This window comes from Xenopus tropicalis, chromosome 5, assembly GCF_000004195.4.
Source record: "Xenopus tropicalis strain Nigerian chromosome 5, UCB_Xtro_10.0, whole genome shotgun sequence".
In the NCBI taxonomy this organism is placed as follows: Eukaryota; Metazoa; Chordata; class Amphibia; order Anura; family Pipidae; genus Xenopus; species Xenopus tropicalis.
The window spans coordinates 89,507,029-89,526,850 of record NC_030681.2 but is presented as its reverse complement, the minus strand read 5'-3'; the positions used below and the strand labels follow the sequence as shown (position 1 = coordinate 89,526,850).

At 39.6% G+C, this 19,822-nt stretch overlaps 2 protein-coding genes across 3 annotated transcripts in view; one reads left to right on the top strand and one right to left on the bottom strand.

Annotated features, from left to right (window-relative positions):
- Positions 1 to 1,996, bottom strand: part of ddx43 (DEAD-box helicase 43) — a 43,747-nt gene extending 41,751 nt beyond the window's left edge. The window contains 1 exon segment of the mRNA NM_001079005.1: positions 1,635 to 1,996. Coding sequence (NP_001072473.1) covers positions 1,635 to 1,962 — 328 coding nt within the window. The 5' untranslated portion in view covers positions 1,963 to 1,996.
- Positions 1,997 to 2,444: 448 nt separating this feature from the next.
- Positions 2,445 to 19,822, top strand: part of ttk (TTK protein kinase) — a 28,346-nt gene continuing 10,968 nt past the window's right edge. The window contains exons 1-14 of one of the 2 annotated variants that reach the window (XM_012963159.3): positions 2,445 to 2,660; positions 4,397 to 4,551; positions 5,559 to 5,781; positions 8,743 to 8,849; positions 9,378 to 9,521; positions 10,347 to 10,467; positions 10,555 to 10,624; positions 10,712 to 10,809; positions 11,527 to 11,617; positions 12,777 to 12,900; positions 14,620 to 14,813; positions 15,702 to 15,841; positions 15,948 to 16,068; positions 18,903 to 18,995. In XM_012963159.3, coding sequence (XP_012818613.1) covers positions 4,410 to 4,551; positions 5,559 to 5,781; positions 8,743 to 8,849; positions 9,378 to 9,521; positions 10,347 to 10,467; positions 10,555 to 10,624; positions 10,712 to 10,809; positions 11,527 to 11,617; positions 12,777 to 12,900; positions 14,620 to 14,813; positions 15,702 to 15,841; positions 15,948 to 16,068; positions 18,903 to 18,995 — 1,668 coding nt within the window. In that variant the 5' untranslated portion in view covers positions 2,445 to 2,660; positions 4,397 to 4,409. 2 annotated transcript variants of the gene reach the window in all.

Here is a 19,822-nt window from a genome sequence, read left to right as displayed (position 1 = left end):
AAACATTCAAGGAGCCAGATTGACTTCCAGCACACTGGCGATGCTCAGCGATGATGTCTGCCAGATCAGTGTCAGTGATGAGCCTGGGCTAGATTAGTTTCCAGCACATATGTTCATTAGGCATTCAACACCAAAGAATTTACAACCATTAACCAGCTCCAAGCTCTGCCTTTAAAGGTGGCCATACACGAGCAGATCCGCTCGCTTGGCGATGTCGCCAAGCGAGCGGATCTTCCCCCGATATCCTCACCTACGGGTGGGCGATATCGGGGAGCATTTAGGTAAAAAAAAAAAATAATCCGATCGTTTGGCCCTGGGGCCAAACGATCGGATTATGTGGGCGGCAATGGGGCAGTCGGATCGGGGACCGCATCAACGAGCCGATGCGGTCCCCGATCCGACCGGATTTTCTAACCTGGCCGATCGAGATCTGGCCAATTTCAGGCCAGATATCGGTCGGCCAGGCCGCTCTGCTCTCCCCATACACGGGCCGATTAGCTGCCGAATTGGTCCAAGGGACCGATATCGGCAGCTATAGTCGGCCCGTGTATGGGGACCTTTACAGTCAGATATCGGAGAACAAAGCCACTCTCAAGACTATGATTTGTGTGTTTGGGAAGGAGCCTCTACTTGCCAAATGACTACTACTCCTTAGAAGCAGAACTGCATCCAGGCAAAGAAAAACAAAGAAACTTTGCAAAATGAAACACTATGCAATTTCAAGCAACATTTAAACAGGTCCTACAGAGGAAATAGCTGGAGAACCTGTTTTAATCAGCAAAAACAAACACAAATTAAAAATAATTTTAATGTATATTGTGAATTTGCTTCCATCATGTAAAATTTCATTTTTTTTTTTCATCATTTTAGTGGAGTCTCCCTTAAAAGGGGTTGTTCACCTTAAAATTAACTTTTTATATAATGTAGACATTGCTATTCTGAGACAATTTGCAATTGGTTTTAATTTTTATAGTTTTTCAGGTTATTTAGCTATTTGTTTAGGAGCATTGCAGTTTGAAATTTCAGCAGTTATCTGGTTGCTAGGGTCTTGTTTACCTTAGTAAGCAGGCAGTGGTGTGAATGAGACTGAAAAATAAATAGAAAGATAAGGAATAAAAAGTAACAAAAATAAAATTGTAGCCTCAAAGAGCAAACGTTTTTTGGCTAGAGGGGTCAGTGACCCACCAGATGACTTGAAAATCGCGGTCGACTAACCGCTACGAAAAGGCTTTCCACTGGCAATAGATTGGTCAGTGGAAAGCCCTTTGGATCGATTTGCTTTCCGAAGTTGCCTGCAGGAGATGTACAGGTTAGAGAAATACGAACTAAGAAGTAGTGTTCTGGCTATTACATTAGACATCTGTTCACTCCACTCTTTATAGATGACATTTTTTGCTAACTACATTTGAAAACATTTTTTTATTTTACACAGCCCATGTTTTCACTTAGTTTCATTTTTACACTGAACTGTTGCTTTAATTGATCTCATGACATATGCTCATTGAAAGACAACTGTGCAGTTGGTCAGGAGAATTTCTAAATACTGACCTACACTCTCCTACGCATTTATAGTGACAGTGAAAAGGTTACATCTTCTAAACTGGCACAAATAAGGCATCTCATCTGGCCCTCACCTATCACTTGCCCAATGGCCGAGCTGTCTAGATGGAAGCACAGGGGGGAACTCTGATCCCGAGCGCCCTCCCTCCTCCTGAACTCTCGTGTACTTGCTCCAGGGGGTCCTAATCCTCGGGGCCGTGAGAAACCCCTCCAGGATCCCTGCTCAGACCGGCTTCTCCCACCACCATCGTCGTTGTCTTCACGCCACCCACAGAATTCTGACTGCGTTTTTGTGCGCGGCTCCTCCCTCGAATACTGCTTAGATGGAGGCACCCAAGGGGTGTTGTACCGAGCTGCAGCCTGGTTAGAGCTACTATCGCTCTCCTCCTCCCAGTCCGACATGCTTCGTAGCTGCTACTGCGCCTTACCAGAATCCCTTTCCCGCGTAACTACTTCGGGAGAGCTTGCTCGTTGCCTATTGGCTAACACGTCCCGCCTACCCTATGCGAGAGGGCGTGTGGTGAAAGAGGCGTCATTCTCACGTATACGCTACCGAGTCTGTGTTTGTTACATTTACTTAACTTTATAAACAGGCTTGCTGAGCAAGTAAATAACCACACACCCCGCAACAAAGGATAATAAAGTCATGAGGTATTTTCAAGTATATTTAGGGCAGTAAAGCAAACACTAATCCCGATTTTTGTAACGTTCCAAAGTATAAAGTCGGACGTCTGCTATTTCCCTTCATTGAAAAGAAAATTAAACAAGAACTATGTCCGGTATACGCGTAGCATTATATCATACTCCCAAATATCATACGTAAATATGTTCCCAGAACAAAAATGGCGCTGAGACATTTATTAAATTCGACGGGGAAGTTTATCACTTCCTGTTCCGTTTGAACGTCCAATCACTGAGGCGCATTGCGGATGTGGCGAATTTCAAACGTGAAACTATTGTGGTATGAGGGTTGATGGGCGGCTTTTGGAACAGAGATCGAGCAGGTAAACCCGTACAGTAATATCGCATGCCCGAATAGCTCCCGGCTGAGCAGAGTGATTGAGAAGCAACAGTTACGGGACAGAGGCTACAAGGCGAAGGTGCGTAATGTATTTAATACGATCATAGTTCATGCGATATACAGCTTATACGTCATTCCTCTTCGGCTAGCTTTTCTAGACAGCTGTCTAAACTGCGGCACTTATACTATTGTTGAACTATAAATTTCAGTAGGGCCGACAGTCTGTCAGGCAGCGGTGCCGGGAGTTGACAGAATGCAGGGGCGCAGCTCTAACATCCCTGAAATACAGTTTTCTATTACCTCGTGAATCATTTTATGTAGTACATTGACATAGCAGTGTATTCAGTCTGGCTACATAGCTAAAATATCTGTGCAAGTTACCTAGATCCAGGTTAAGTAATAAATAAATAAGCATTCTGGTGTCTGGGCTGCTTCAGTGTTTGCTATGAGCAGTTCGTCACCTTGAAGTGTCAAAACCAGCAAATGGCCCCTGAATTTATTCTTTTTCAGACTCGAATATGTTATTTTAATTTACCTGTGCACCCCTAGCTCATGTCATCTTGTTCCATTATCTGTCAAACAGTTTATTACATTTATTTTTACCGAATGAAGGTCCCCAGAATAGAGATGTACAGCGCAGATTGTATGTATGTATAACTTTATTTATAAAGCGCCACAAGGGTACGCAGTGCTGTACAATCTTACAGAATACAAAATTACACACAGGGAGGACAAGTGATATAATAAATAAATACAGTAAAAAAAAAAAAAAAATTATATATATATATATATATATATATATATATATATATATATATATATATATATATATATATGTGTAAAAAATGCTGATGCACCCCAGGAAAATTTTATCAAAAAAAAGATACTTAGTTTATTTAGATCGACGTTTCGGTCCTCAACCGGGACCTTTATCAAGATATGATATCTTATGATATGATATCATATCTTGATAAAGGTCCCGGGTGAGGACCGAAACGACGATCTAAATAAACTAAGTATCTTTTTTTTTATAAAATTTTCCTGGTGTGCATCAGCATTTTTTACACATTTACATTGTTTATCTGATTTGCACCCAGGTTGTTATCCCTATAAGTGTGTGCCTCTGCCTTTTTCTATATATATATATATATATATATAAGTGCCATGTGGTATGAGACACCGTGGGAAGGATGTCCCTGCCCCGTAGAGCTTACAATGTCTCATTAACAAGTAGCCTATATACACTTATATACTTTAAGAGATCATGTTGAAATTTTTTTGAATAAGCTGCCCTACACAGTATGAATGGATTTTGAAAGCTTCGCTTTTTTTTTTTTTGACATGGGCTGAGAGAAGGCTGTCATTTTTATACTCTTTCAAGCCAGCAGATGCTGCAGCTGACTTAACATGAAGGACTGTGCTCAAAGGGATGGTTTCCCTTCACATTTATTTTTTAGTTTGATGCAGGAAGGAATATTCTTAGATATTTTTCTGTTGTTCGTGTTTTATTTTTTGTGTTTTTTAAAATTACTTGTTTCTTTTTTTTTTAATCCAGAAGTTATAGTTTGGAATTTCAGCTGTTATCTGCTTTTCTAGGGTCCAGTCAGTTTACCCTAGCAACCAGACAATTCTTTGAATGAGAGACAGAAAGATGGTCTTGAATGAAAAACAAGTTATAAAAAATAACAAACTTGTAGCCTTAAAAATTGCTTTTCAAAATGCCTTTGGCTACACTTTAAGGGTTTTTGACCTGGTTGCGCTCTATTATTTGGTGTTTGTATCTAATCACCAGTTGTTTAATATTAATTCTTTTAGATTTGTGATCATAATGGATGATGAAGATATAAGTGAACGGAAACTGAAAATTGCCTCTATCTTGGATAGAGTTAAAAGTTTTAAGACCAAGTATGGAACAGATGATAACTGGACTGATGAATTAACATTTTCAAAGTCTTCTGCTGACACTACAGGTAGGGGTTAATCTATGTAACTCTGATAGTTATACTTTTCCATGTCTGTTTAGCGCTCCATTCTCCAGATTGTTTACATTCAGGCATATAGTATATATTTAAATTGCCAACTTGTCAGTTTTATTTTATTGGTTTTTACAAAAGAATACTGGAAACAGCTGGCTTGTGCATGAAAACCTTGCAAATGCACAGCTTAAAAGAGAAGGAAAGGTATAAATCACTGGGGGGGTGCCAGATGTTAGGCACAACCCCGCCCCCCCAGTGATTGTAATCACTTACCTTTTACCCGGGAGTTTTTTTTTGGGAAAGCAGTGAGATATAGTTTGGAATGTACCTGAAAAAAAAGCTTTGCTGTTGTACACACTAGTACCAATTACTCCTTTCTGTTCTAATGGCTCTGATACCACCTCTGTATTTTAATATGTAGATGTAAGAGGTAAATAAATCAAATGTGTAATTTTCTCCTAAGCCTCGTAAAAAACTGTTCTTAAGAAGTCTAAATAAAGGTTAAAGTGCCTTCTGTTACTGAGTCATAGAATTTAAAGGAGAAGGAAAGGTGGAATCACTGGGAGTGGCAAAATGTTATGCACCCCCCAGTTATTAGGATCACTTACCTTATACTCGGGGCTGGTGCTCATATTAGCAGAAAACTGCATCAGCCCGGGGTACATGTAGGCAAGCGATCCTCCTCTTCTTCTTGTTTTGCTGCAATCCTGGGGCCCACGCATGCACAGTAGAGTCAAAAAGCTGACTTATGTTAAAGTGTGGCTTTTTACTCTACTGTGCATGCTCGGCTGGCTCCAATAAGGAAGACTGAAGAGGATCGCTGGCCTGCATGTACTCTGGGCCAGTGCTTTTTTTTGCTAACAGCAGCACCAGGCTGCTAAGTGAATACAATCAGGGGTGCCTAATATTTTGTCACCCCCCCCCCCCCCAGTGATATATATATATATATATATATATATACACCAAGCATATGTAAATAAATAAATGATTTTATTTCTTAGAGCACTCTGGCATTTTTACACACTTGGTTACCACAAAGACTCCCGAAGAATGGCTAAATTATCTTCTAAAATTAGAGAATACAGGCCTGCCTCAGATTGACCCACTACTGCTCAATAAGTTAATTGATGATTACAGTCAAGCTGTTGGAGCCCTCTCTGCAGAAAAACACAGTCACAACGAGAGCTATGCTAAAATCCTGGTCCGCTTTGCCGAACTGAAAGCGTAAGTACATTTTTTGTTTTTAAAAAAGTTATAGCCTGTAGACTTCGGATCATCTATATGTATCTATCTGCTACAGGCATACCTTCGGTTTTCTCAATAGTGCCCTTAAGTCTCCGTATATTTTGCATGTTTAGATGATCAGAAGCCTTAAAGGAAAAAAAAATGCTGAGCTTTGTAAACAAACTTCCCATAATGCCTCACTCTTGCACCAAGACCCCTGTACATGTGCAGTTTGTAAGACAATGAGGAAGCTTCCTGCTGTATAGCTCAGATTATACATTCCTAAGGGAGGCGGAGGGAGTTCTTAGCATTCTTGTGGGAGGGGGGAGCGGGAGAGAGGAGAGAGCTGCTGCAAACTCTGGTGCAGGCATTAAGGAGACAAGGAAGGAGACAAGAAATCTCATGTTTCTTTTGATAGAAGACTCAGTGCAGCGTTTCTGTGAGTGCTTTTGGCTGTATTTACATAGACCTTTCGGATAAAGCTTACTTAGTTTTACCTTTTCTTCTCCTTTAAAAATGAGTGGGCGCGCATGCCCATGCGTGCACAGTAACCTTCTATGGAGGGTTCTTTTGCAGCCTGTAAAATCATGTGTGTGCATGCTTGGGTGGAAGTGTCGCAAAGTGATGCGCACGTCCTATCAGGGGAGTAGGAACAGAAGGGAAGCCTTACCTTTGCGATTGCACGTGCCGCATGCAGAATCTTCCAGCTTTTACAGATCATTGTGCTCTCTAAAGGTGGCCATACACGGCCCAATTCTAGCTGCCGATATAGGTCCCTTAGACCGATTTGGCTGCTTATTGGCCCATGTATGGGCACTAACTACGGGCCTGCCCAACCGACATCTGGCCTGAAATCGGCCAGATCTCGATCTGGCAGGTTTAAAAATTAGTTGGATAGGGGACCGCATCCACGAACCGACGGACGCCTATACCAGTCATTCTAATTCGATCGTTTGGCCCTGGCTGAATTAGCCCGATATTGCCCACCCGTAGGTGGGGATATCGGGAGAAGATCCGCTCGCTTGGCGACCTCACCAAGCGTGTGGATCTTAGCGTGTATGTATAAGTCCCAGTATAGCTGTGCTTGGATTCGATATGCTGGAGAGTACTCTTCCCTCCAGCCTATCCAATCAGCTTGTGACTTTATTGGGACTTAAGGCCCCCATACACGGGCCGATTTTTTACAGTCAAACGATCGATTCCCGAACGATCCGATACTATCGTTAAGTTATCGTATAGTTGATGGTGTGCGAACGATCGTCGGCCCACTAATTGACCCGACATTATCGTCCCCAAAATCGATTGGCCAGGTTTAAAAATTTTAGTCGTTTAACGAAAAAATCTGCCAGTTGGTGTGAGTGTCAGACATTTGTCTTCGAACGATTGTTCTCTGCGCATGTCAAGATTGCCAGCAGCGGAGGTCAACGAACATAAACGGAACAAAACGAATGTGTTTAAACGTTTGTTCTTTGCAGAACTAATGGCTCGTATACGAAAACTTTGGGATCTGTAATAAAACATTTTTTTTGTATTCCCAAAAAATGCTGGCAACACTGGTGGAGTATGGTGTGACACACATGGAGCCTACAGCAGACAATGGTGTGGCTACAGTCTGCTTTATGTGGATGGTGAATACTAATGTAGGGGGATCACAGGGCCTTCAGGTGTGAATATTGCAGGGGGCTTCAGCCAAAACCTGTTGTGTGAATATTGCAGGGGGCTTCAGCCAAAACCTGTTGTGTGAACAATACAGGCACCATTAATCTCTTAATCTCTTCACTGATACTTAATATAATACTGAATAGGAATACTCAGCGAGGAAGAATGTTACATCACTTCATGTTACATCACTTCCTGTTTCCTGTAAATACTGCTTCAGCCACGACATTGGATCGTATGTAGATGTACGATCGTACGTATTTTACGATAATGATACAATGAAATCTTTTGCAAATTATCGTTGCCCGTGGATGGCATATCGTATGGAAACAAGATCGCCATACGATCGTTTGTCGATATAATCGTTCGTCACACAACGAGTGAAATCGCCTCGTGTATGGGGACCTTTACACTTTGAGAGCAAAACAATCAGAAGCTTCTCTACATCTACCCAGGGGGCACTACATTTGCTAGTACTAAATCTTTTAAAAGGTTGTCCTAATCAGTTTGCGAACATGTTCCTAATTGGCTAACCATATTGTTTCCTGTTTGGGAAATGTACCGTATTTTTCGCCGTATAAGACGCACTTTTTCTTCCCCAAAACGGGGGGGGGAAAGTTGGTGCATCTTATACGGCGAACTATCTTCCTCTCTGTGCCACAGCTCTCTGCTGCATCCTCGCTTTTATAAGGTTGCGCCCGTGACGTCACACGCACAGGGCGCAACCTTATAAAAGCACAGAAGCTGCTGGGAGCCGCGGCACAGAGAGGAAGACATCACTGGAGCCGGAGGCCGGTGGGGATAGGTTAGGGGGGAAATGGAAGGTGCTTGGGGGCCCTGGGGGAAGCTGAAGAATGCTGGGGGTGCCGTGGAGGAGCTGGAGGATGCTTGGAGGCCCTGGGGGACGCTGAAGGATACTTGGGGGGGCCCTGGGGGAAGCTGAAGGATACTTGGGGGGGGGCCTGGGGGAAGCTGAAGGATACTTGGGGGGGGGCCTGGGGGAAGCTGAAGGATACTTGGGGGGGCCCTGGGGGAAGCTGAAGGATGCTTGGGGGGGGGGGCCCTGGGGGAAGCCTCATTATGTGCGAGCCCAGAGACAATTAACTTTATACAGTTGATATAAAATATTTTACTACAGTATTTGGTTCAGTATCTTTTTTTTCTAGATTTTTCTCCTTTAAAATTGGGTGCGTCTTATATTCCGGAGCGTCTTATAGGGCGAAAAATACGGTATTTTTGTACACTATCTGATTACATTGATAACCTCTTAAATTAGTTTAAGTTTTTTTTTTTTTTTTACAGAATCCATGACCCAGATGAAGCACGGGATCAGTTCCAGCTTGCAAGACTTAACTGCAAAAAATTTGCATTTGTGCATACAGCTTTTGCCCAGTTTGAGCTGTCAGAAGGTTAGTACCAACAGAGAAGCTCTCCGAGTTGAAAAAAGACCAAAGGCCATAAAGTTCAATCCCTCCAAACGAACCAAGCCACTCCAAGGCAAGGCAACCCCTGATAACTGCAATTCTCTTACTTGGAGTCCCCCTGTGCCCCTCCTGAACTGCTAGTATTTCTTTCTAATTAAATGTTTTTTTTTTTGTTTTTTTTTTCCAATACTGAAGTCTGCAGTACTGAAGTGTGCTCCACATCCTTTATTGTGCCATTATTTTCTTTCTGCTGACTTTATTAAGGTGGCTGCCAGAAGCTAAAGCGCATGCACTGACATATGTGGTACTGTATCAAGTGTTTTAGCAAAGTCTGTAATTGACTGTTACCCATTTCTTCTAAGTATAGCTTATTTTGCATTGTGAAATTTAGTGTGTTTTTCACACATCATCTTCCTTCATCCTTTATCTGATATAGGCAAGCCACCCAAAAAGCTGTTTTGGGACCATAAGGCATAAAAATGTATTTTTCATATATACATTTTCTTCTTGCAGGCAATTTTAAAAAGTGTAAGCAAATTCTTCGTAGAGGTCTGGAATGTGGAGCTCTTCCTTGTGAAATGTTGAACTTGGCGTTGAAAAATTTACAGTTAAAGAAGACTCAGCTGATATCCGAAGAAGATAAAGAAAATTTAGCAGGTTAATTAAGCCTCCTAGTGTCATAGCAGTAAAGATCTTTAAAATTGAGTTTTTTCTAGATCTAGCAGGCACTGGTGTTTCTGTGCAATTTCAAAGCATGTGCTAAATTTTTGGGTTGACCAAATACTGAATCCTTCTCAAAGATTTGGATGCATACCAAACTGAATCTGCACCCGCTATAAATATACAGGGTTGTGCAATATTGCCTTATCTGCATAAACTGTAAAATAGAATCTGAAAATGCATGGTACAAGTGCAGTTTCAGTACTCATCTGTATTCATCCCAATTCTGCAAAAAGTGCTCTCTTATTCAAACTGAATTCTGGATTTAGTGTGTTCATAGGAGTTAAATGTTGAAAGAGCTACTTGTATTCCTCTGATATACTGTTCAATATGGTGAACCTTAGTAGTCTAAATATATGCAAATGAAACATGGAGGAGAGCTAAACTGCATTACTAGAATTGCCTCAGGTATAGCAGAGCTCGTATAAATGAGAACAGTTGTATTATGGGTCTGGTGCTAATATTATCAAAACAATAAATTAATAAAATAAATACATTTTTTCTAAAAAAAACAAAACAACCCTTGAGGAACCAACAGGATTTAGACAGAATTGTTATCTTCCCTTTTCTCTTAACATGACTATCGGTCCATCCCCCATTTTTGTTTTCTACTATGTAAACAAGAACAGATATTTGCTTGGATACAATGTATATGCTTTATGTTTCTGTACCTGATTTTATGACATGACATAATGTACTGTTGGAACCTCAAGATCAATAAAAATGTTATTGGAAAAAAAAAATACATTTTTTATGTTATAGTGTCATCAAGTCAGATCAATCAAGGCATGGCTGGTTATCAGAATTTGGCATTGGGAAATCCACAAAGAATGAAGAATGAAAGCCCAGAGGAATATTCTGTAAAAACAAGATTTTCATATGGGTATTACTTATATTTTATATACCTTTGCATTACTTTGTGCTTATGTGTTAAGGGCTTGGAAATATAACTGTACTGTTATCTCTGCAGAGAAAAGTTAAGCTCCCCAGAAGACTTTGAAGATATAGGGAGGAAACCTTTGCTAAACATGCCTGCCAAGGTAACATCTGTACTCTGTTCGGCGCTGCTGTATCCAAGGCAGTCTTGGCTAAATCTCACCTGCATCATTCTGTTTGCTTTTTGTTAGAGCTGTCCTTTGGGCAGAGTGCCTGTACAGCCAACAACATCTCCAGATATGAGAACACGCAAGAGTGATGGTTCTGGCAGTTCTAGTGTAGTGAAGAAGTGAGTATGATTAGCCTTTGGAATTTTACAAAAGCATTCTTACTACAAATTATGTATTGTTTAGTTTAGCATCATAGTTTCAGGGGCCCATTCATTAAATTACGAATGAGAAAAATTCGTATTTTTTCTTACTTTTCTAAGTTTGCGTATTTTCTCCGATATTTTTGTTAAATCACGCTACTTTCTTGTTCGTTGCGTCAGTTTGTGTGACAAAATCGTATTTGTCGTAACGACTACGAAAATTACGGAATTCATTCAAACTTCTGTATCGTGACTTCCCTTGGGCCAGGTTGGAGCTGCAGAGTGCCAATGAGTCCTATGGGAGGCTTCCAAAATCATTGAAGGTTCAAAGTCAGAAAGGTTTTCGCTCCATTTACGATCATTTGGATAAAAACATTTTGTAACTTCTGGATCGCACCACAATATTTTCATACGACCATTTTACAAATTTTTGCACAATTAACATACATCAGAAATTATCGTGGTTAGTCCAAATTATTTCCACTCGTGCTTTTAATTGGCGAAAATTCGTACTTTGATAAATGTGCCCCTAAGTGTCTCACCTATTCTAATAAAAGGGAGCTATACTGAAAGCCCTTAGAAACAAGACAAAATGTAATTGTTGGATGAATAATATGCTTGATTATGGATACATGTATTGCTAAAGTTGCTTTATCAATTATTTTATCAAATGCTCTCACATTTGCTTTATTCAAGACCACCAAGTTCCATGCGTGTGCCTGTCCTTGCTGCTTTGCCAAAACCGAAATATTTGGGAGATGATCTTCATTGCTCTGAAGACATAAAGGTTAGAAGTCCAATGTTTATATAAAATTAAGTTAATTGATTCAGGTTTAAACTTAATAACATAAACATAATGGGATTAAAGGCACAATAGCCATAATATCTTTAGGTATGCAATCTACCTAAACTGCTGTATTGATAAGTACATCTTAAGGTGGCCATACACGGACCGATTTTTTACTTACAAACGACCGATTCCCGAACGATCCGATGCTATCGTTAAGTTATCGTATAGTTGGTGGTGTACGAACGATCGTCGGCCCACTAAACGAGCCGACATTATCGTCCCCAAAATCGATCGGCCAGGTTTAAAAATTTTGGTCGTTTAACGATAAAATCTGCCAGTTGGTGTGAGTGTCAGACATTTGTCTTTCAACAATTGTTCTCTGCGCATGTCACGATTGCCAGCAGCGGAAGTCAACGACATTCGATCGTACGTAGATGTACGATCGTACGTATTTTACGATAATGATGCGACGAAATCTTTCCCGAATTATCGTTGCCCGTGGATGGCATATCGTATGGGAACTCGATCGCCATACGATCGTTTGTCGATATAATCGTTCATCGCACAATGAGCGAAATCGCCTCGTGTATGGCCACCTTTACTCTCACTTTTACATTTTAATTGCTTCACTCAGATATACACTTGCAAATGGTGTTTTCCAGCTATACTTCCATCTCTAAAAAGCGTGAGCAGGCACGCAGTCTCCTGTGTGTTGCTGCAGCTCCATATTAGAAGTAGGCGGTCTTGACAGCTTTAAAGTGGAGAAGCTGAAGCATACATTTTTACTCTTTAAGTCTGGTCACAGAAGCTCTGACTTTGGTTTAGGGCAGTAGCCAGCAAGAAGAGGAATTAGAAATTTTAGCAAGCTGCTACATTTTGGTGTTACCGGCCCTTTAAGTATATCATACACCCTACAGTATTTAAGAGTTCTACTTTTGCTGCTGTTCAGCTTTTAAAATAATATCTGCTACAATATTTGTAAATGTTTTTCTTATGTAAACATGGCATTTATGTGCACTTGAAAAATGCATGCATGTGACACCTGATTGGTTTCAAAACAAAATATGTGAAAAAACAGTCTTATTTTGTTCTGTGAACTACATTTCTACTTAAAAATGACACAGTGCTGTGCTAATGATTTCATTGCATTAACTAGTTACCAAGCAGGACCAGCCCATCGCATGAAGAACAGGCTAATGAAGACAGTTTAGATATAAAAACACCTTCATCTGTTCTGCTTAGTGGCACTGAATCAACCCTGACAGTCAAAAGAAACGAAGGTAAATTACTGCTATGTTTATTAATATATATATATATATATATCTCCAAAAAAGACCAGCAACACCGAGTTATATTCCAAAAACAATCAATTGTGTATTAAAAATGCATGAACAGCCAACGTTACGTTTCGGTCCCTATCGGGACCTTTCTCAAGGCAACCATGCTAACCAACCCCATGTTCTATTTATCCATAGTGAACCAGCAGCTGTAAGTAAGTCTTAAATAAAACTTTAGATACATATTCTAATTGCTGATGAAACTAAATTGTGCAAAACTATAAGTTTCACGCAGAGTGCTACCACTTTGCAGAGAGATTTGACAAAATTGCAAAACTGGCCAGTAAACTGAGAAAATGAGGTTCAGTGTTAATAAGTGTAAAGTTATGCACTTTATTAGAAACAATAGACGTGAGTTATACACTAAATGGTAGTGTTGGGGTAGCCTTGATTGAGTTGTGATATTCCAGGCAGTGTCATTCCATGGCTACTAAAGCAAATAAAGTGCTGTCTTGCATAAAAAGGGCATTAAGTCAAGGGATGAAAACATAATTTTGCCTCTTTATAGGTTTCTGGTAAGGCTTCATCTTGAGTTTGCAGTTCTAGGCTTCAGTTCTTAAAAGAAAAGTAACATTAAAATTTTTTACGTAAAATCTATTCTACCCTGCTCCAATAATTGCCCTATCCTGCAAACCATTTAGTATTTTGAATGCTTTATTAGAAAATACTTGCTAAAACTTGGCTTCCGGTCATTTGAAATAAGGCGATACGATGAAGGAAAGAGCAACATCCACTATGCGACGATCGATTGATCGAGCTTAGCCTTCCTTCTGTAATAGGAAGGAGTCAAGCTAGGCTCGAACAATCGATCATTGCATAGTGGATGCTGCTCCTTCCTTCGCCGCGCCGCCTTATTTCAAATGACCGGAAGCCAAGGTTTAGCAGGTATTATCTAATAAAGCATTCTAAATGGTTTGCAGGATAGGGCAATTATTGGTGCAGGGTAGAATAGATTTTTTTACTTAAAAATTTTTAGTGTTACTTTTCCTTTAAGAAGGATATCAATGAGCTTAACTGCAAGCCTAATTTGCAATTACAGTAATTGCCAGTGGAAAGGCATTTCGTAGTAGTTAGCCTCCCAAGGTAGTAGAGATCTATTGTGGCGACTAACTGGCTCCGTGGGACATTAATGTTGTGTTACTAAAAAAAAAAAATGTTTTTAAATATTAACATTGTGTTACTAAAGCTTAAGGTAAATGTGTGACCTGTGTTTATCTTCAGGCCAATTAGCTAAAGTGTTTTTAAAGATATGATTGTAAGACAAAGACACATATTTGCCTTAAGCTTCAGTGGCACAATGTTAAAGGAGAAGGAAAGTCATTTTGGCATTTTACTGCCAATAGATTCGCCACATTAGTGCCACCTAGAATGTTATATTTATTCTGCAGAAAGCTTTACCATACCTGAATAAAGAGCCCTAGAAGCTCCCTCCGTTTGTTTAAGATCCCATATTGGGAAAAATACTGGCGCAAACTAATTTGTAAACCTGGAAAATATCTAAAGTAAAAAAAAAATTTGACTTTTTCTCAAAAATGCTTAGCAAATGTGCCCCTTGTCTTTTCTATCACTTATGCATATACCAAGCTGTGTGAAGGCTGTGTTCTGTTCATTCTGTTTTAGTTCAACTTGGTTCATGCTTAGCTGGTGTTGTTGATGTTATAGATATAATTATGGAAGACAAAGACTCTTCTACAGCTGTTCTCAACCATCAAGAAAATAGAAAACCATCCAAACCAGCTCCACCACCTATACCCAACATTAACGCAAGGCTCTCTGACACTACTAAACCAAACAATATTGAGGCAGAATGGAAGTGGAAGGTTCCGGAGACACCCAGGCATATTTTCCAGCCAGAGGTGAGATATTTCAAGTGGTACAGTTCTTCAATAAACACCTGGCAGGGCCCTGCTCAATAATATAGTCAAGAACAAGTGCTCAGTTAGTAATGTGTTCCACTGACCTAAGCCTTATACCAAACAACCAATTTCTTCACTGTCACATTTGTGCATCTTTGACCCTTAAGGAATGACATAACAGTAAAGAGGTTGTTGTTTGAGAATTTAAAGAATTGTGAATTACTAGAGTAATAAACCTTTCTATTTTTGCATTTACATTTCTATTTTTGCATTTACATTTCTATATATATATATATATATATATATATATATCTATCTATATCTATCTATCTATATATATATATATATATATATATATATATATATATATATATATATATATATATATATATTAATATTATATATTATAAATTTTGATGAAACATGCTAAGCATAGGAGAAAATGCAGTCTGAGAGAACTAATGACAGTCTAAATAAGGCTGGCCACCCAATGAAAGGTTAAGCTGTTCAACCTGATCCTCTCTTGAAACAAGTTTGGGAAAGCCAGCCTCTTGTCAAAATGCTTCCAGCGTGCTCTATAACAATCCTTTTAAGGATCTTAGGAGAGAAGTTGTGCAGTTTTGAATTCACAAAGTGACCTATGTCAGTCAAATATAATCTTAAATGATTTGTTAAGAGAGAGGTGTTTAGAAACAAAGTAGATGTGGCTAGGGGAATCCTTTGGGATAGCAGTATAGAATTTGGTAGCAACATATAACTAGTAAACTAGAATAGATTCAAAGGTGGTTCAAAGTATTACCACTGTTATTTTTAGTGTCGTTTGTCTGACATTAAGGCAAGCTTCCTTCAAAGCCATGTATTTGTGACTTTTTGTAACTGTCGTCTCAGTGCAAACGGAAGAGTATTGAACCATGTGCTAATCCTGGTTCCCGACGAGCTTCTCCACCAGCACCCTCTATTAGGAAATGTGACCCTGTCTTTGTTTGTGGAACACCAGTGAATAAAATGCAAGAGGATTACATGAATTGGTAACTACATTAAATGTTACTATTCCCTATACACTAATAGTAAGAAACCCAGTCTTGCATTTCTGTGCAAGAAATCTCTGTTGACATATTACTATTTTTCCCTCAGCTTTAGAACTCCAGTTGTAAAAACTAACCTAGGACCATTGGCACAGATGTCCACACCTTGTACCAACCGTTTAGATTATCAGCACCCACAGACTCCTATTGTACAACCTGGCTGCTTTCCAGTAAGTGTTTTTCAGTTATTCTTTACTTACCGTATACTTTGAATCAAATTTGAAGTATGAATTTTGTACTTAAGTGATAGTCCTCTTAAACTCACTCTTTCATAGTAATGTGAAACTTTGAGTACTGTATATACTCGAGTATAAGCCTAGTTTTTCAGCACCCAAAATGTGCTGAAAAAGTCCCCCTCGGCTTATACTCGAGTCGGGTGCCATGGGTCCCTCCAGACTAGCACCCTCTGTCCTTTGTGTGCAAATTAGGCCACCCGCAACCAGACCCTCCAGTGCCCTGGCCTAGGCTCCCACTAGCAATACTTATTTCCCCTTACATCCCTCCGGGACTGGGTCTGCTGCCAGTTTGCCAATGTGCAATGAGCATGGGGTAGTACTCATATTGTTTTTGTTGACCCTCTTCTCCGCTTACAGAGCTAGTTTACGGTTTTTCTTTGAAATAAATATTGAAAAACATATACCCCACTGATGCCTCAATTAATGTAATTTTATTGGTATTTATTTTGATTGTTAAAACTTAGCAGTAGCTGCTGCATTTCCCACCCTAGGCTTATACTCAAATCAGTACGTTTTTCCAGTTTTCTTAGGTAAAATTAGGTACCTCGGCTTATATTCGGGTCGGCTTATACTCGAGTATATACGGTAATCTGTTTTACAAACATTTTTTCTTATATCTTTAATAACTACAAAAGTATTTCTGTTTTAACCTAGTACAGGTATAGGATCCCTTATCTGGAAACCCGTTATCCAGAAAGCTCCAAATTACAGAAAGGCATCTCCCATAGACTCCATTATAAGCAAATAATTCTAATTTTTAAAAATGATTTCCTTTTTCTCTGTAATAATAAAACGGTACCTCGTACTTGATTCCAACTAAGATATAATTAATCCTTATTGGAGGCAAAACAATCCTATTGGCCTTAAATGATGTTTAAATGATTTTTTAGTAGACTTAAGGAATGGAGATCCAAATTACGGAAATATCCCTTATGCGGAGAGCCCCAGGTCCCGAGCACCTGTATTGTTTTTTGATGTAAACTACTCATTAAGTTTGTTTGGCTGTTGGACACTCCAAATCTCTGACTGATAGTTACGTCGTTTAGGACAGAACTGTCAAATATTCCATAAACCAAACAATTTACCTGGAATAACCTGTCTGTAAAGTTGGCCACACACACTGATAGATTTGCACTTCTGGTAAGTGCGTCAAACAATGCAGATCTCTTCCCAGTTGCCTGTACTAACTGTTCCGCATTGCCGTCAGGAGAGAGGGGAAGTTCCTGGGTAATTATAGGGAAATTTATGCTGTTGAGGTGCCATTTGAGGAATAACTTTTAATATGATTGCAGCGTGTGAAAGTGCTCCACAAAACACCTCTTCCCTGTCTGCTGGTTTTAAATGCACCCATAGGGGCACATTCATGAAAATGTGAGTTCGAATCCTGAATGGGATAAATTCGGATTGGATACGATAATTTCTTAAGATCGCAAATATCACGAATGTGCTTACGAAAAAATCGTATTAGTCACGATAATATAATATTGGCGATCTGAAAGTCGCCACATTTTCATATCCGAACGATCGTAAAAAGCAGAAAAACCTTTCTGACTTTGATCCTTCTGTGCATGATTTTGGAAGCCTCCCATAGGAATCAATAGCACTGTGCAGCTCCAACCAGGCCCAAGAAAAGTCACGATACCGAAGCTTGAATGAATCCGAAACTTTCGTACTCTGTGCGACAATGCGATTTACAAATTTTGTCGCAAAGTACGAAAAAGTCGCAAAACATAGAATAAGTTGCGAAAATACACTGAATGCTCGGAGCCTTCGTGGATTAGTAAATGTGCCCCATAGTTTTAGCTCCCACCAGTTGCTTTGTATGCTGTCTGATTCAGGAGTAGAGCAAAATAGTTTCCTTTCAGGAGCAAGCACAGTCAGTTAAGGAGTGTTGGGGGACATTAGGGAAAATCCACTTTCATGACCACAAAGGGAGAAATGTAGTGCTAAGTGCAGAAATCCAGTTTTCTCTCTAGTGGCATTAAACCCTACTATCCTATTCCAGGCCCCGAAAAGGTAGAATGAACAAAAATTTTAATTTTAGAAACTGAGTACATTTGGGGTATACATTGAATACAGAAGCCAATCTTTATTTACATCTATATGTAATGTAGTTGAGCTTTCCTGCTAGGATCCAGAAATAAAACAGAACTACATTCTTCTGAAAGGTGTTTCTGATTTCCAGAACAAAGGGGTCATGTGTTTTACAGACTTGCCCCTGTGAAATACTAGAAAAGGCCATAGCTTGGTAAACCACTAAAATTCCACCAAAAACCCAAGATTTATGGGTCCCAGAGGGCTTTGATTATATTACTGGGGTCCCAACCAGGAATAGGCTGCTTATACCCGTGAAGCCATGTGGGCTACACCTTGGAAAAAAGGTATGAATTGAATAATCCAGAAAAGTACTGTATGTACAGAAACTTGAGCTTTAAGGGCAACTACAAGAATCAATTGATATATAACTGTATAATAACTAAAAGGAGAGTTTATTCTTTTGTAATATTCAATAGGTTTTCCACACCCAATCATTTGAGTTGGGTTATGTTTAGGAGCTGGGTTATCAGAGCTGTTTGGGGCTACTGCCTCAGGAAGGGTTGGGAGTGGTGCTTTGTTAGTGCAATTGCACTCCGCACTAGGACACCCAAATTAAAATAATAATGCTATCAAAGAATTGAAGTCCAGTGTGTTTGTGCATAGGTGTATTATTTTCTATAAAAGCTGCTATTAATTGTTAACATAAGAGCCTTCTGCTTTGATTCTTTCAGATTTCTGCACCTCTTGCTTCAAGTGATTGTATTGTAGTTAAAGGAAGAGTGTATGCAGTTTTAAAACAAATTGGAACTGGTGGATCTAGTAAGGTATGGAACATTTCTTCCTATGAATGCTTTAAATAAAGACTTAAATGATTATTACATATCCAGTAAACATATTTAGTCAGGACATCATTACCTGTTTTCGTGCAGGGTGACCTCTTGGGCTTCTGTAGAAGCCCAAGGGAACCACAGCCCTTTAGGAGGGAAGATCTGTGCCCCCAGTAGCTCCCCATCTTCTTTTCTGCCGATTCGCTGCATTCACCCTGTGCTACTGTCAGTTAGCTGAGCTTAGGGGCCGACTCACAATATATTGTATATACAGAATATAAATGTCACAATATAAGGTTTCGTACGATATTATCGGTGCGTGTATGGCCAGCTTAAGGGTATCCCGACTGGATATAAAATACTAATAAATCTTTTTTAAAGGATCAGCAAATGTTCAGTTGGCATACTTTAATTCTTCTTTGCATAGAACTGTAATCTCAACAAACTGCCCTATGCAGGGATTTAACCCTGGGTGAAATCTTCTGATCAGCTTGTTATTGACTTCTCCTTATGGTAAAATCTTACTTTCAGTGCTTTATACCAGTTAAAAGATCATTTTATTTCTAACTTAAACATCCATACCTGTTATACTGTATGTTATATGTTTATTAATCTGTCTGAGCTTCAGTCATATATTGCCTGCTCTACTAGTCAATCACTTTCACTTTCCATTCAGGAATTATTTCTTAGGGTGACAGATACCCTTTAAATTGTACCGTCTACTTGTGCTTAAAGCTGGCCATACACGCACTGATAATATTGTACAAAACCTCGGTGCGTGTATCGCAGGAGGCTGCTGATATCAGTCGACTCGCCGATTGGGT